This window comes from Sinocyclocheilus grahami, unplaced genomic scaffold (assembly GCF_001515645.1).
Source record: "Sinocyclocheilus grahami isolate Dianchi unplaced genomic scaffold, SAMN03320097.WGS_v1.1 scaffold325.1, whole genome shotgun sequence".
NCBI classification, from domain to species: domain Eukaryota; kingdom Metazoa; phylum Chordata; class Actinopteri; order Cypriniformes; family Cyprinidae; genus Sinocyclocheilus; species Sinocyclocheilus grahami.
In genome coordinates, this window is record NW_015505504.1 from 349003 (window position 1) to 363513 (window position 14511).

General features: G+C 36.1%; 2 protein-coding genes and 1 non-coding gene across 3 annotated transcripts; 2 read left to right on the top strand and 1 right to left on the bottom strand.

Moving 5' to 3' along the window:
* The first annotated feature begins 2933 nt into the window (after positions 1-2933).
* sgo1 (shugoshin 1) lies at positions 2934-8878 on the top strand. Its single transcript, XM_016294831.1, has 7 exons — positions 2934-3377; positions 3739-3938; positions 4655-5300; positions 5376-5516; positions 7933-8097; positions 8343-8508; positions 8621-8878. The coding sequence occupies exons 1-7, from the start codon at positions 3224-3226 to the stop codon at positions 8754-8756; spliced, it is 1608 nt and encodes a 535-aa protein (XP_016150317.1). The 5' UTR covers positions 2934-3223; the 3' UTR covers positions 8757-8878.
* A 1114-nt stretch (positions 8879-9992) lies between these two features.
* On the bottom strand, positions 9993-12176 carry rpl14 (ribosomal protein L14). The gene is made up of 6 exons (XM_016294849.1): positions 12082-12176; positions 11456-11557; positions 11214-11308; positions 10439-10538; positions 10202-10255; positions 9993-10098 (listed from the first exon to the last, which is right to left on the bottom strand). Exons 1-6 carry the CDS (start codon positions 12160-12162, stop codon positions 10033-10035), a joined length of 498 nt encoding a protein of 165 aa, XP_016150335.1. The 5' UTR covers positions 12163-12176; the 3' UTR covers positions 9993-10032.
* A 439-nt stretch (positions 12177-12615) lies between these two features.
* trnap-agg (transfer RNA proline (anticodon AGG)) lies at positions 12616-12687 on the top strand. The gene has a single exon. It is a non-coding gene; the product is annotated as a tRNA-Pro (tRNA).
* The last annotated feature ends 1824 nt before the right edge of the window (positions 12688-14511 follow it).

Sequence of the window (14511 nt, forward strand, 5' to 3'; positions counted from 1 at the left end):
GGGTCATCACATGTGGTTGCCGCAGGCATCACAATATGGCTAGGGACCTAACATTTCCGTCACACGCTTCAGGTATTCGGCCAATCACAACGCACTGGATAGCTGGCCAATCACAGCACACGATGAGCTTTGTAAAAATCGACGCGTTTCAGGAAGGCGGGGCATAGAGGAGAAATAATAATGTACAGTATGTGGAAAATAGTTTGTTTTTTTAACCTTAAACCGCATAAACACATTTCATTACACCAAATACACAAAATAATATTCTTATTAGCAGCATCATATGACCCCTTTAAAGGGTTTTTTAGCACTGACCTGTTGCACTGACAAAGAAATTGTTCACAAATCATCCTCACAAATTAAATGGTCACTTCTGGAATACTTTTTATTCTTACACTTATTACACTTATTATTCTTTTTTTTTCTGCGATTATAGTTTTGGTAGAATACTCCCCAATTTGAGGAAATGTTTTGCAACTAGGAACCATGTTTGCATATAAACAAACACAAATTCTAATTTTCTAAATGTACTAAGTAAACATGCATAGCGTCACACTGCTATGGGGTGTGTTGTTGAAGCACGTCCTGCTTGGATCTGAACAAATAACCCTAACTAGACCCTTTTTATTTATCCTGAGATTCTGAATGGTATGGGGGTTTTTTGTGCAAAACTTACAGATGTTTGTGTACATGTGGATGGTCATGTGTTACTGTATTCATATAGCTATCTGATGACGAGTTAGAATTGCAGAAGCTGTTTTTGCAGCTTCACTTCAATAGATTATCTTTTTAGACTAGAGGGGAAGGGTTACGGCGGTAAAGTTAGTTTGACGTTTGACATTCATTAGACATTCGGGTTTATTGCCAATTAAACTCTTTGCAGCTTTTATGTTTTAAGCCCAAACTAACTCAGATAGACATAAATATATGCCCTTTATGTTGCACAAGGCTTAATTTCTAGGAATTCAAAAAAAAAATTTTTTTTACCATTTAAATTAATTAAACAATTTAACTACGTGACATTATAATATAAAACCAATACTAAAATGTTCGGGAAAACATACCTGTTATCGCACAAAGCTCCGTGTTTGGAATTACAATTTTATGTTTTTTATAATAATTTTACAACTTTTAATGTATGCAATAATATAAATCCATTAAACGACAACACCATTTGATCTAAAGGTATCAAACCAACTGTAAAATATTCAGAATATTATTCCCTATAATGCACAAGGCTTGTTTTTTTCAGATTATGCCTTTACTGTTTTTATATACAGGACTGAATCCATATTTGTCATGTTTATTATTCTGTATCGACTTAAATTAATTTAACTCTGACACAGTTTAAGATAAAGGTATAAAAACAACTATAAAAATATCTAAATATTATTCAATTTAATGCACAAGGCTTGTTTTTTTCAGATTATGCCTTTATTGTTTTTATATACAGTACTGAAACCATATTTGTCACAGTAAAGGCATAATCAGAAAATAAACAAGCCTTGTGCATTATAGGGAATAATATTCTGAATATTTTACAGTTGGTTTGATACCTTTAGATCAAATGGTGTTGTCGTTTAATGGATTTATATTATTGCATAAATTAAAAGTTGTAAAATTATTATAAGAAACATGAAATTGTAATTCCAAAAACGGAGCTTTGTGCGATAACAGGTATGTTTTCCCGAACATTTTAGTATTGGTTTTATATTATAATGTCACGTAGTTAAATTGTTTAATTAATTTAAATGGTTAATTTTATTTTGAATTCCTAGAAATTAAGCCTTGTGCAACATAATGGGCATATATTTATGTCTATCTGAATTAGTTTGGTCTCAAAACATAAAAGCTGCAAAGAGTTTAATTGGCAAAAAACCTGAATGTCTAATGAATGTCAAACATCAAACTAACTTTACCGCCGTGGAAGACTTCAGGTTACGATAGTTGGCTCCAACAAATGAGGAGTAAATGTAATTGTTTCAATATGTTGCTGTACTTTCTATCACAGTGTCAGAGGCTAAAGCATTTGGTGTGGAGTCAGAAAAGGGGGGGAGCACTTCACTTCTCATACTGGATAAATTATGATTTGTTTAGCAGGGAACTTTGACAGCAGTTCAGCCTTTTCGTAGCTGTAAGTGTATTTACTGGCAAGTCACATGTTTGTGAATAATTAAGCGAGGAACTAATGATCATGAGACTCTTCTTATATTCTAATGAACAAAACCAAGAGAAATGTTCATTCAGAATATTCAGTGAACAAGATTTTACAAATCTTAACTTGTTAAATTGATATATAAATAATGAAAATAAATAAATAAAGGAGTATAATTAAGGAGATAACATGTGCTGTTTCCCTTATATATCAATATATTTAATAATAATACATAATTACATACTCTAATAGCATATTTTTGCATATACGTATACACAACATTATTATTAAGAAGTAGACTTTATTTAGAGGAGTAGAAAGTAGACTTTTATGTAGAATACATATACATATACATAAAAAGTATTTATACAATGTACTCATTGTTATCATCATGGTAGCATCAAAGGAAATAAATCCAGGGAGTAACTAAACTGTCAAAGAAAAGGTTTCAAGTATTCTATACATTCATTTATTCATTAATCATTTCAGAGTCTCAGTACATTTTATTAGTTCAGTTTTAAACAGTATGATTTCGGTTTGTTGTTTGCCCATTTTTGTTTGTGTAGTCTATATTTTATTTTCCATACATAATTTAAAAACAATCACCAATTTCCGTTCTAAACTCTTATTTCCATACAATAATAATAAAGTTTTACCAGTTAAGCGAATTATTACATTTGCGTGTTAACATTTTAGATGTTACACTTTAAGAAGTAGACTGCCTGCAGATGAAATTTGCAGGATGTCGTCTGAACTACTCGCGGAAGTGACGTAACTCCACGTTTGTTCCTCCAATCAGAGTTCGCAGCGTATGATTTCGAACATCAACGTCCCCGACGGGAAGGGAGATACGCCAGAGAAGCAACTCACACAAAAGACACAACTTACGCACTGTCCGCCCCAAAGTAGCTGCCCATTCATCTTATGATAGTTGCAAATAAGTGGGCAAGACGTACGCTGTGTTTTGGTGAAGCTCGGCGTAATATGGAGACAAACGTTAACCCTTAATCAGCTGATAGACTTTACATTGAACGTGTGGATGTGTGACTGATCCTGCGCAGCTCAGCTATGGTTCGGGAGCGGGTGGTGCAGAAGAAGTCCTTCCAGCAGAGTCTGGACGACATCAAGGACAAAATGAAGGAAAAGAGAAACAAACGTCTCGCCAACGCTGTAACGTTAGCTGCCAGCCGCGGCCTGTCAAAACTGAAGAACAGAAACACAGGTGCGATTACATGAGGGTTTGGCTTTGTGTTGCATTCCATCTTGGTATATGTGTGACTTTAGATGTAACGTTACCTTTTTTATGTGTTTTTGTGTTTATAACTTCCAGTTTGTCTTTAATTATACCGTTCGTGGTAAACTGTGTCATTTACGCACCCTCGCGTTGTTCCAAACTCATATGACTGGTTTACTTCTGTGAAAAACAAATTGGAATGGGACTGACAGCCTCATTCACTTTCATTGCATTTTTCCCTATTAACCTTAACATCTCCTTTTGTGTTGCACAGAAGGTTGGACAGGTTTGGAAGAAAATGAAGGGACTGTAAATCACAACATTGTTTCATTTTTCCATCCCTCCACAGCTACAGTGAAGCCATTCGTGCTGAAGAGCGTCCAGGTGAATAACAAAGCTCTTGCAGTTGCCCTGCAGACAGAGAGGGAGAAGGTACGGCAAGCGCAGGGGGTCATCCTGCAGCTCAAGAAAGAAAGGCAAGCACTCATCTTTCACCTGCTGATGCTGAAGAGGACGCTTAAAGATCGGGGACCTGGTGAAAGTGCCCAGGTTAGAGGTGTACACAAGGTGTCATGCAGATGCTGAGTACTTATTTCGCTTGGTGCTGATATGTAAAGTTTTCATGGATGAAGAAATGCAGTGTGGGATGTTGCGTCCATTGCATCCACAGATTTTTCTTTGATTGGGCATATGAGCTGATGTGTATAAAGTGTGTATAGTTATTCCATTTATTCAAGACTCTGCTGGTTTCATTTTCATGCTTGTTTTTGTAGGTTTCTTCTCCTGTTGAGACAAGTCCACCTCAGCCAATCAGTCCCAAGTAAGCAAGAGCAAATCTGTAGCTCTAAAGCTTTGAATAAAAAATATTATAACATCTGGGGTCAGTAAGATTTTTAAAATGTTTTTAAAAGAAGTCTGTTATGCTCACCAAGGCTAAGGCTTGATTTATTGATAAAAAAACAGCAATATTGTGAAATTTTATTACAATTTAAAATAATACTTTTGTATTTTAATATATTATAAAATGTAATTTATTCCTGTGATGGCGAAGCTGTATTCTCAGAAGCCATTACTCCAGTTTTCAGAGTCTCGCGATCCTTCAGAAATCAGTCTAATATGCTGTTCAAGAAACATTTCTTATTATTATCTGTTGGAAATAATTTTGCCGTTTAATATTTTTGTAGAAACCATATTTTTTTAGGATTTGTTGATGAATAGAAATTTCGAAAGAACAGCATTTATTTGAAATAATTATTATTTTTTAGCTTAATGAGGACCAAGCTGGACAAAAAACAGGGCCGAACTGTGAGTTCAACCTAGAGATTTCTGAACTCCCAGCTGTTCAGCACTCGACGCCTGAGCCCCCCCAGCGGACTGCCAGACAGCCCAAGAAGAAACCTACCCAAGCCGCTCCCCGCCCCAAACATGAGCGGGGGCGCAAACCAGACCGAGCCCCATTGAAGAAACCATGGGAAAACCCCAAACCCCGTGCTCGCTCCAAGAGCCGGGACCGATGTCAGAGTCGTACAAGAGCGGCACTTCCACCTGCCGATCACCTTAACTCCTCGTTGGGTGGCAATGACACCTTTGACTTTGACTGTGAAGAGGCCATCCATCTAACGCCTTTCAGAGCAGGAACCAAAGCTGTGGAGAAACCATCACCTGATGCTCCGGATAAAGAGGACAAGGTCTTGCCCAGTCCTGTTGCCATGGAATCCAACAACTGCCTCTCAGAAGATGAACATGATGCAGATGATTCCCCTTATGTACCAAAGAGGAGATCCAAAAGAGCTCGTAGTCCACCACCCAGACGGGCTCGCTCTAAAAGGCGGTCCGTTCAAGAGGCCAGAGAAAACAGAGGAAAAGAAAATACTTCCCAAAAGCAGGACCATGTTGAAATACAGCACAGAGGTAAGCATACAGTGTTTTTTTTAAATATATGTAAATGTTACATTTCATTGTTTTAATCCGTTTAATGTTCTACAGAAAAAAGTAGGCCTGAAACTGAAGAAATTGGTCTGCACCTCAGCGATGATCTCGGCCCAGGCCTTCTGCTCCCACATTCACCAGTTTGTGTTCCTCCTGAAAATCCTAGCCAATCAGAACCAAGCCAAGAGATCTGCCAAGGTAACTTTGTGTGTGGAAACACTAAACTTTTTTTTTTTTTTTTTTAACTTTTTTAATTGTAAATGATATCTAATGGTAGACTTATAAATCTAAAGATAAAATAATTAAAAAAGAGAAAGCAGTAACTATAAAGAATTCTCATTTATTCAGTGAAGCATATTTCAGGATTTCTGCAGGTTTCAAAAAGGTCTTCTTGATTCTCCTTTCTACAAATTAAGGCTTTAAACCCATATTTATTACCCATACGTGCAAAGTTTGTTTGCAAAAGGAAAATGAAATGATATAATTTACATTTGCCATTTCCAACAGTAGTCTTAATATGTAAATTGCATGCAAATTTGAACACTTTATATGTTGCAAAATGAAAATGATCATTTAAATGCTATTTGTCCTAAATGCATTTAGACTAACAGTTAGAACACTTAGGATTGCATTTTCATCATGACGCCGTGGGATATTTGTAGCAAAATTCAATTTGAAAATGCATTCCGAGCTGACCACGCCCACCCTCCATCAATCATTGCTTCGAGGCGGGGATTGGCGGAAGCATGTTACGTTTGGATCGTTTGAAACATGGCTGCTGGAGATCTGATAAGATCGTTGAATTCACTGGCAGATGAAGTGGAGCATGAACAGAGAAATATATGAAGCGTATTCCATGCTAAAATCAAACGTTCGTTCGAACGACCGATCAGTGTAAAATAATACTCAATAATATCCTGCTGTACTTCCCTGAATAAGTCTTTAAAGGTGTTTTAGGCTAATAAGTCGTTCTGAGTAATAAATTGAAAAGGCTCCCACCTGTATATGACTAAACAAAATAACATGTAGTTTACTTGAGGTTCTGCTATATGAATTTGAATGATTTTCAATGCCCCGCAGAAACCCTGCCTTTGTTGGAAAAGTAAATAAATTGTTTGATTATGTTATAACACTTTTCAGTAACAATATTTCATATTACAGTAAAGTGTAGTAGCTTTTTTAAGTTTCTGAAATATCCTATAATTGTAACACTCAGAGGTAACTTGAATGCTGTACTTTATGAAAGGAAAGGAAAACAAATTTGGCAGAGTTAAAAACAAACATTGGCCCTCCAGGAGCGGGACTGAGAACCCTGACTAGATCTTCACATTAATTGAATGTGATTTATCAACACCATCTTTAAATTTGCAACATCTGTTGTAAATATATGTATAGGCCTATGTTTAAATATATACATTTACTGTAATATGAAATATTGTTACTGAAAAGTGTTATAACATAAGCAAACATAATTAAAATGATTTATTTACTTTTCCAACAAAGGCAGGGTTTCTGCGGGGCATAGAAAATCATTCAAATTCATTAAATTACCTTTAATAACAGTCATTCAGCACTTTCGTTCAAAAACTCGAGAAGTCAATTAATTTCAAACATTTTTTGTATAATGAATTAATTAAAAATGTTTTTAATGGACATTTAAATGACCTTTAATAACAGTCATTCAGGACTTCCGTTCAAAAACTCGGGAAGTCTTAATTAATTTCAAATGTTTTTTGTATAATTCGTTAATTTAAATGAATGTTTTTAATAGACACATTTATAACAGAACCTCAAGTAAACTACGTTATTTTCTTTAGTCATGTACAGGTAGGAGCTTTTTCAATTTATTACTCGGAAAGACTTATTAGCCTAAAACACCTTTAAAGACTTATTCAGGGAAGTACAGCAGGATATTATTGAGTATTATTTTACACTGATCGGTCGTTCGAACGAACGTTTGATTTTAGCATGGAATACGAAGCAATGATTGATGGAGGGTGGGCGTGGTCAGCTCGGAATGCATTTTCAAATTGAATTTTGCTACAAATATCCCACGGCATAATGATGAAAATGCAATCCTAAGTGTTCTAACTGTTAGTCTAAATGCATTTAGGACAAATAGCATTTAAATGATCATTATGCTACCATTTCTGCTTGAACATGTTACACATATCAAATCAATTTGTTATACATTTTCATTTTCATTTCGCAACTTATAAAGCGTTCAAATTTGCATGCAATTTACATATTAAGACTACTGTTGGAAATGGCAAATGTAAATTATATCATTTAATTTTCATTTTACTTTTGCACCAAACTTTGCACGTATGGGTAATGGAAAATGGAAATTTAAATACAGAAATACAATGCCATTTTGAATATTGCATTTTAAATTGAATTTCGCTACCTATATGCTTCCATACTATATTGACGTATTGTGGTCCATTCAATGTATTCCCTAAATTCTCTTTATTTTGTCCTACATTTATCTTTATAACCCCTGTTTTAACAATGAAATATTTCTTTACATTTTCCTTGTTTTCTTTACTAGGTCTTAAAAAGTCTTATATTTGTCTTTATAACCCGTTTTAACAATGGAAATATTTTCCCATAGCGCCACCTTCTGCTGTTTCTGTGGAGTCTCCGATCCCGATTACTCCTGGTGGAGAGGTAGAGCTTATGATGATTGACTGCCCAATATTTGAATTTCCAAAGCGCCCTAGTAACTCATCCAACCAGGAAAATAAAATGGCTTTGGTGAATAAAGGCAGAAGAAAAGGTAAAATCCTTGTTGCTTGTCTTTCTATTTGACTTTAGATTGTTACATCTGTTGATCTGGGCACATTTCCACCAAAATGTGCTGGAGGAGCTCTTGTATCTTATATCAATCTCTTGTTTCTCACTGAATGTATGTGTACCTGTCTTTAAATATTCACTCACCAATGTCACATTTCTTGAGGTCACTTTTTCCAGGAGTGGTAGAAGGAAAATGAATTTGTCACACATGCACTTGTGTTTCTGCAGGTGAGATGGTTGTTCGCTCCTTTCTGGGCTTGGGTTTGAGTGATGTGACAAATCTCTCCCCCGCAGCCTATCAGAAGCCCATGTCTGCTCAAAACACCCCTCAAAGCTCCACTCGTAAGCGCCGCTGTATGAGTACTGTCAACTACAAGGAGCCATCAATCAACTCGTAAGTTCTTTGAAACTTGAAATAGTTTGAAGTGCCTGGTATTCTTCTTTCTGATATTGTAATATTTTTCAAGCTTATGGCATGATTTTTTTGTACACTTTTTATTTTTTAGGAAACTTCGACGGGGTGACCAATTTACAGACACCCGTTTCCTACGTTCCCCCATCTTCAAACAGAAACCCACTTCCCGTCGAAGTTCACTTAAAAAGATGGAATTATATAATGAGTCTTTTGTGGGTTGTCGCTGAATAACTTTATTTTACATATTACATATGTTAGGCCTTTGTAGCATGTTTTCTGCCCAGCTTCATAGAATTACAGTGCTGTATGTCTAAACCTTTGCATTATTTTTTCCTTTAGATTTTTAACTGTTTCATGATTTTTTTTTTTTAAATCTCATGATTTTAATTGTGTATATTAATAAAATGTGCCTTTTAACTGTCTGGTTTGTTTTCATTTACAATTAGGAGCCCATTACACACAAAAATAATCATTTTTATTAGACTTACAACTGGAAGCATTTCAACAGATTAGTTTTATTTTCAGAAAATAAGGAGTTTATTTTCACTCAATTGTGTTAAAGTGTCAAGGTCATTTTGTGAGTTTGAAGATACTTAAGTCATAAAGTATAATCATTTTAAAGAATTTCATAGAAGGTGATGTAGGCTATATAAACTATAGCAACTAGCTGATTGTAGTCATGTCTGTGTAAGCCATGTAGTACCAACTACCAATTGTTTCTCATGTGTCCAAATGCTTTACATGAAGCTGAAGTTACAATTGTGATTAAGCAGTTACTATAGTCAGGATAAAATGAAAAAAACTTTTGCAATGGAAGTATGTAGCTGACATTAACGTGAATACTATAAAAATGCTGGTCTGATGAAATTACTTAATTGTTTTAGCAATGCTTTACACGAAAGTAGAATTGGTTAACATTAAGAAATCTTAATGTATTATTAGCAATGAACAGTTGTACTGCATTTATGAATAGCTTGCATTAACCTAGATGGAACGCTGTAAAAAAAAAAGTTGATATGAACATTTAGATGTATAAGTAGCATTTACTGTTCAACTAATAATTAATGAAACCTTGTCCTCATCTTATGGTTGCCTCATGAACTAACAATATTTCATTTACATTAAATACACTCATTACTCTGTGCACTGTGAACATCTATTTTATTAGCATCAAGATTAATTGTATAAAAATATAGTTCATTGTTAGCTAATCTATTAAGTAATGTTAACAACTGAGACCTTAGTGTAACGTATTCATTCCTAACTAATGCATGCATGTTACCACTGTATTGATGTTGCACAAGCATATGTATCAATCTATGCCATGTATTTTCCATTTCTGCCTTCACATGAAATCAAGAACAGTGTAAACTCATCAAAAAGGCACACGTGAACATTTTCCCCATTAGTACAAAACCAGCTTCAAAATCATCCATAAGACAATGGACACAAAACAAAACACATTTACGAGTTTACAAGTCAAACACGTTTATTTAAGATAGATTATGCTTTCTTTTGTGCTGCAGCTTTCTGCAGCTTTTTCAACTCATGCTTGATGATCTTGTTCCTCTGCGGACAGAAAAAAAAACAGGTTAATTTGTAATCATCTTCTGCCACTGCAGCAGCATATACACCACAAATTATTTTTGTACTACAGTCCAACAAAACATACCATTTTCTTGGCCTTCATCACCTTGTAACGATCAAAGTCAGACATTGTGGCCCTCTGTTAAAAGAAAATTAGCATGGTAAAAAAAAACAATTATGAAGCATGCTGCAAAAGTCCTAAGACGCAACCTCGAAATTGCTAGATCAGGGTAAAAGATGCCTTTCATTCACAACACGAACAATCTTCATCCAACTAACAACTGTGCATGAGTGCAAGATCTCAACCGGCTCTATAACATACCTTCTTTCTGGCTTCAATTTTCTTGGCCCAGCTGCTTTCTTCCCACTTCTTGTTGATCTCTGCCTTTTCCCAGGCGCGCCTCACGTACTTCTGACGGGCACTGAAGCAAACCAAAACAGAGGTGATACGTGAAATAGGCACAAATTAACAAGGGCTCAGGCCAAATATACCACCAAAAGTGACAAAAATGTTTCATTAAAAAAAAAAACCCAAAGTTAATCTAGTTAACAGATTGTTGAATGCAGAGGCATTTAAGTGACCTGAAGGCATTAGATCTTTTTTTAAACATAAATATGAAAGTACATATATTTGAAGGGACTTTATACTAAAAGGCACCTCGAAGTGTAAAAAGTAGCAAAAACCAACGACAGCGCATTTAAAATAAGTCTTAAAATAATTTCTGAAATTGGTGTAAAATTTTAGCACACAATTTAGAGAGAACAAGAAAACAATTTTGACATTTGAAAGCGGAGCCAAATTTAGCGATACACAAGAACCACTGATAATCAAATACTACTACAATGAGACCAGCAAAATACATGTACTCATAAACCAGGGTTCCTCAAATCTTGCCCTGGAGGGCCAACGCGCTGCAGAGTTTAGCTCCAACCCTGATCAAACTCACCTACCTGTGATTTTCTAATGATCCTGAAGACACTGATTAGCTTGCTCAGGTGTGTTTGATTAGGGTTAGAGCTAAACTCTGCAGGAAAGTGGATCTCGTGGGCCAGATTTGAGGATCCCAGTCATAAACGCTCTGGGCACATAAGCTCACCTGTGAGGTACTTTGATGACGTAGTCAGTGAGCTGCAAGCACTTGAAAGGCATCCCCTGTCTCTTCACTCCAGTGCATGGGCCATCTACCAGTGCCTACAGACAATTTACAACAAGCTCAAGTTAGGACTCTACAAATCTGCCATGAGTGATTTAACCATGGCGTGCTTTCATGAAGCTTTTCCATGTGAAATGAAGGTTGTACGCTTCACATTATAAAGTATAGCAGTATTCAAACCTCACCCTGTTTTGGTCAATGACATCTACGATTGCCACCAGTTTGCCCTCGTGAGGACCGAAAGCAATGAAGGCAACCCGGCCGATCTCGACAAAGCGCTTAAACACCTGAAAGTCAAAATACAGGGAACAAGAGAAGAGCATTGATGCATTTTCAGTTCAAACTGAAAAAGTAACGACTGACATTGCTTTGGGCGCATCCAATTATATATTTGAGCCGGTTTCTCCCTTTCCAAAAGTCCCCAGCTTTATATCCACAGTACATCTGTCCTGCTAAATGATCACACATGCCTCCAGAAGAATGAGACCGACCGAAGCACGGCATTCCAGTTTTAAAACTCATTCATCTTTGGGTTTTCGTAACTTTAGCATCATTTGTTGGTAATAAGTATGAAACACAAGTCTACAATCTGATATGTCAGTATCTGCTGTAGCTCCGGCCTAACCCACTGCACCACGTTGTTTCGAGTCATTTTCTCACCGATAGCTAAAAGTTCACTTCTACTACAATCGTATTGTGTGTGGGGCCATTGTGTTATTAAAACACGTTTCCGATGTATCCTTGGTCTGTAATATTTCAAAAAACACCAGATTTGCTTGACTTTAGCCTCTGCGTAAGTGAGTTTACTCACCATGATGGCAGACCGTGGTAGAAAAAGAACTAAAGCACTTCCGCTCTGGAATGAAGAGCCTTCCGTTTGAGCAGTGCGCATGCGCGGCGGCTGTAAACGGGTGGGAATGGAGGGGACTAGTACTATTGCAGCTGTTTATTTTCATTTTTCAAAGTTTGCCAGAGAATGTGCATTATGAATGTAATTTATGAATTGCCCAAATCGTTTAAGCAGTTTGATACCAACTGTTCGAAAGAATCGAAATATCCGAATTGCATTATTAATCATATGGTTACGAACAAATCATACGAGTAAACATATATATTATTTTTGAAAATCCCGTGTACTTGTAAATAATGCACTAATTTGTTTTGTGCTTTGTGCTGGTCATAGCTAGAGCTGGAAGAAAAGCTTCTAATGAACGCAGTTTAGTGTGTGACCGCTGGGTGGCAGTAACAAGCGCCCGCGGTCTCACAGTTACACGTAAATACTGATTTGACTTTAAACGTGGCAGGTTTGTGCTGAAAGAAAATTGTTCCACATTTCTTAAGAGGAGGCTCGTTGGTCTAGGGGTATGATTCTCGCTTAGGGTGCGAGAGGTCCCGGGTTTAAATCCCGGACGAGCCCTTTTTTTTCAAATGCTCTTACTGTCACAATGGCAATTAAATAATATATATTTGTTAAATTACGTTGTTTATTTATGAAACAATAAAAATGATGTTCTCAATAAAACTTTACAATATAGTAATGGAATGAATGTATTATTTGCTTCATGTTAGTTGGTTTTCAATGTAAAACATTCCATAGGCTATATATCAAAAATAGAGTAAAAACAGTAATATTGTAAAATACAGGTTTTCTATTTTAATATACTTTAAAATAGCCTATAATCTATTCCTGTGGTGAAAAAAAAACCAAAAAATACATATTTTTTGGGGGGGGAACGTGTGCTACTTTTTTTTTAGGATTCTTTGATGAATAAAAAGAAGATTAAAAAGAACAGCATTTACTCAAAATAGAAATCTTTTGTAATAATATAAGTCTTTGCTATCATGTTTTATCCTTTCGACATATCCTTGCTGAAAAAAAGTAGGCCTATTACAGTTTTTCTGAATCGCTAAAACACTAAACCCCAATCTCTGGACCAAATTCTCACTAGCTTAAACCAATTTGTCGAATAAAGCACTCTTTCTGCTAAACCTTAAACACGTTCAGGCAAATCTCATGCACTCTTTTTGCAAAACTCTGAACACATTCTCATTCACTTAAACACTTATCACACTGTGATGCATTTGTGCTGCAAAATGTTAAACACAAGCAGAAAACGTTAAACACAACTAAATCGCAATTGTCATCGTTTTCACACAACGATTCAAAATTGTTCAAACTTGTTTCTAATGATGTGATCAAACCAACTGTACAAAATATGACCCAGTTCAGAGTGCACAAGTGGCACAGGTGACTGAAGGATGATACGAACATTAGAGAAGGAGAGGAGGAAGAGTACATGTAAGAAGTGGAGAATGAGGAGAGAATGAGTAAGGTTTACTGTAAAGAGTGTTATCAAGGCTGGATCTGTCAGACCAGAGGGTTTTTTCTCTTTGTCTAGCAAAAACGACAACATTACTTGTGATGTGGACAAAGTCCTCGGGCCGGACTCAAGCACAAAGACATGATGCTGAGACAGAATGAATCTCTCATTGACCCTGGTTTTACAATTGCACAACTTACAGTATTTTAGTGTACTGTAACATGCTATCCATTTAGAGTTTTATTTGACCTTTTTGGCCTTTGCAGTTTGACTGCAGTATTTCTGCAGTATCCAAGTGCTGAATATATACAAACATTCAGTACTATTCAATATTCAGCACAATACTATTCTTGCAGTACATACAGTTGGCCTATGTGATATATTCACCTTACTCAGTTGCAGTTACAGTTTTTCTCAATTGCTAACACACTATAACTGATTCGTTTGGCACAATTTTCCAAACCATTCATACAGTTCCTGAAACAAAGACATGTTTCTCAAAACTTTTAACACATTTCACCTGTTTTCACACACACTCCAATTTGCTCAGTGTTTTCAGCTAAACTCTACACAAGAACGGCATCATTTTGCACAGGTTTAGCATGTTCTCATTTAGAAAACACAAACACACAATATAACTACCTCAAGAATCACAAAATGAACACAAATAGCACACATTTATCCATGTGTGAACATTCAGTAGCAAAACTGATGACAGAAACTGACTGTCAGAATCTCAGGATGGTATAAAAAGGAGCGCAGGTGATTATGTGATTTGGAAAATGAATCCTACTAGTGAGAGACAAAGAGGAAGAGGAGGGGAAACGAAAACTGAAGGGGACGGGGTCAAAGGACATTTATTCCTGATGAAATACTCAGCACTATAGTTGATCATGTTCTTGTGCATGAGGACAGCTGGC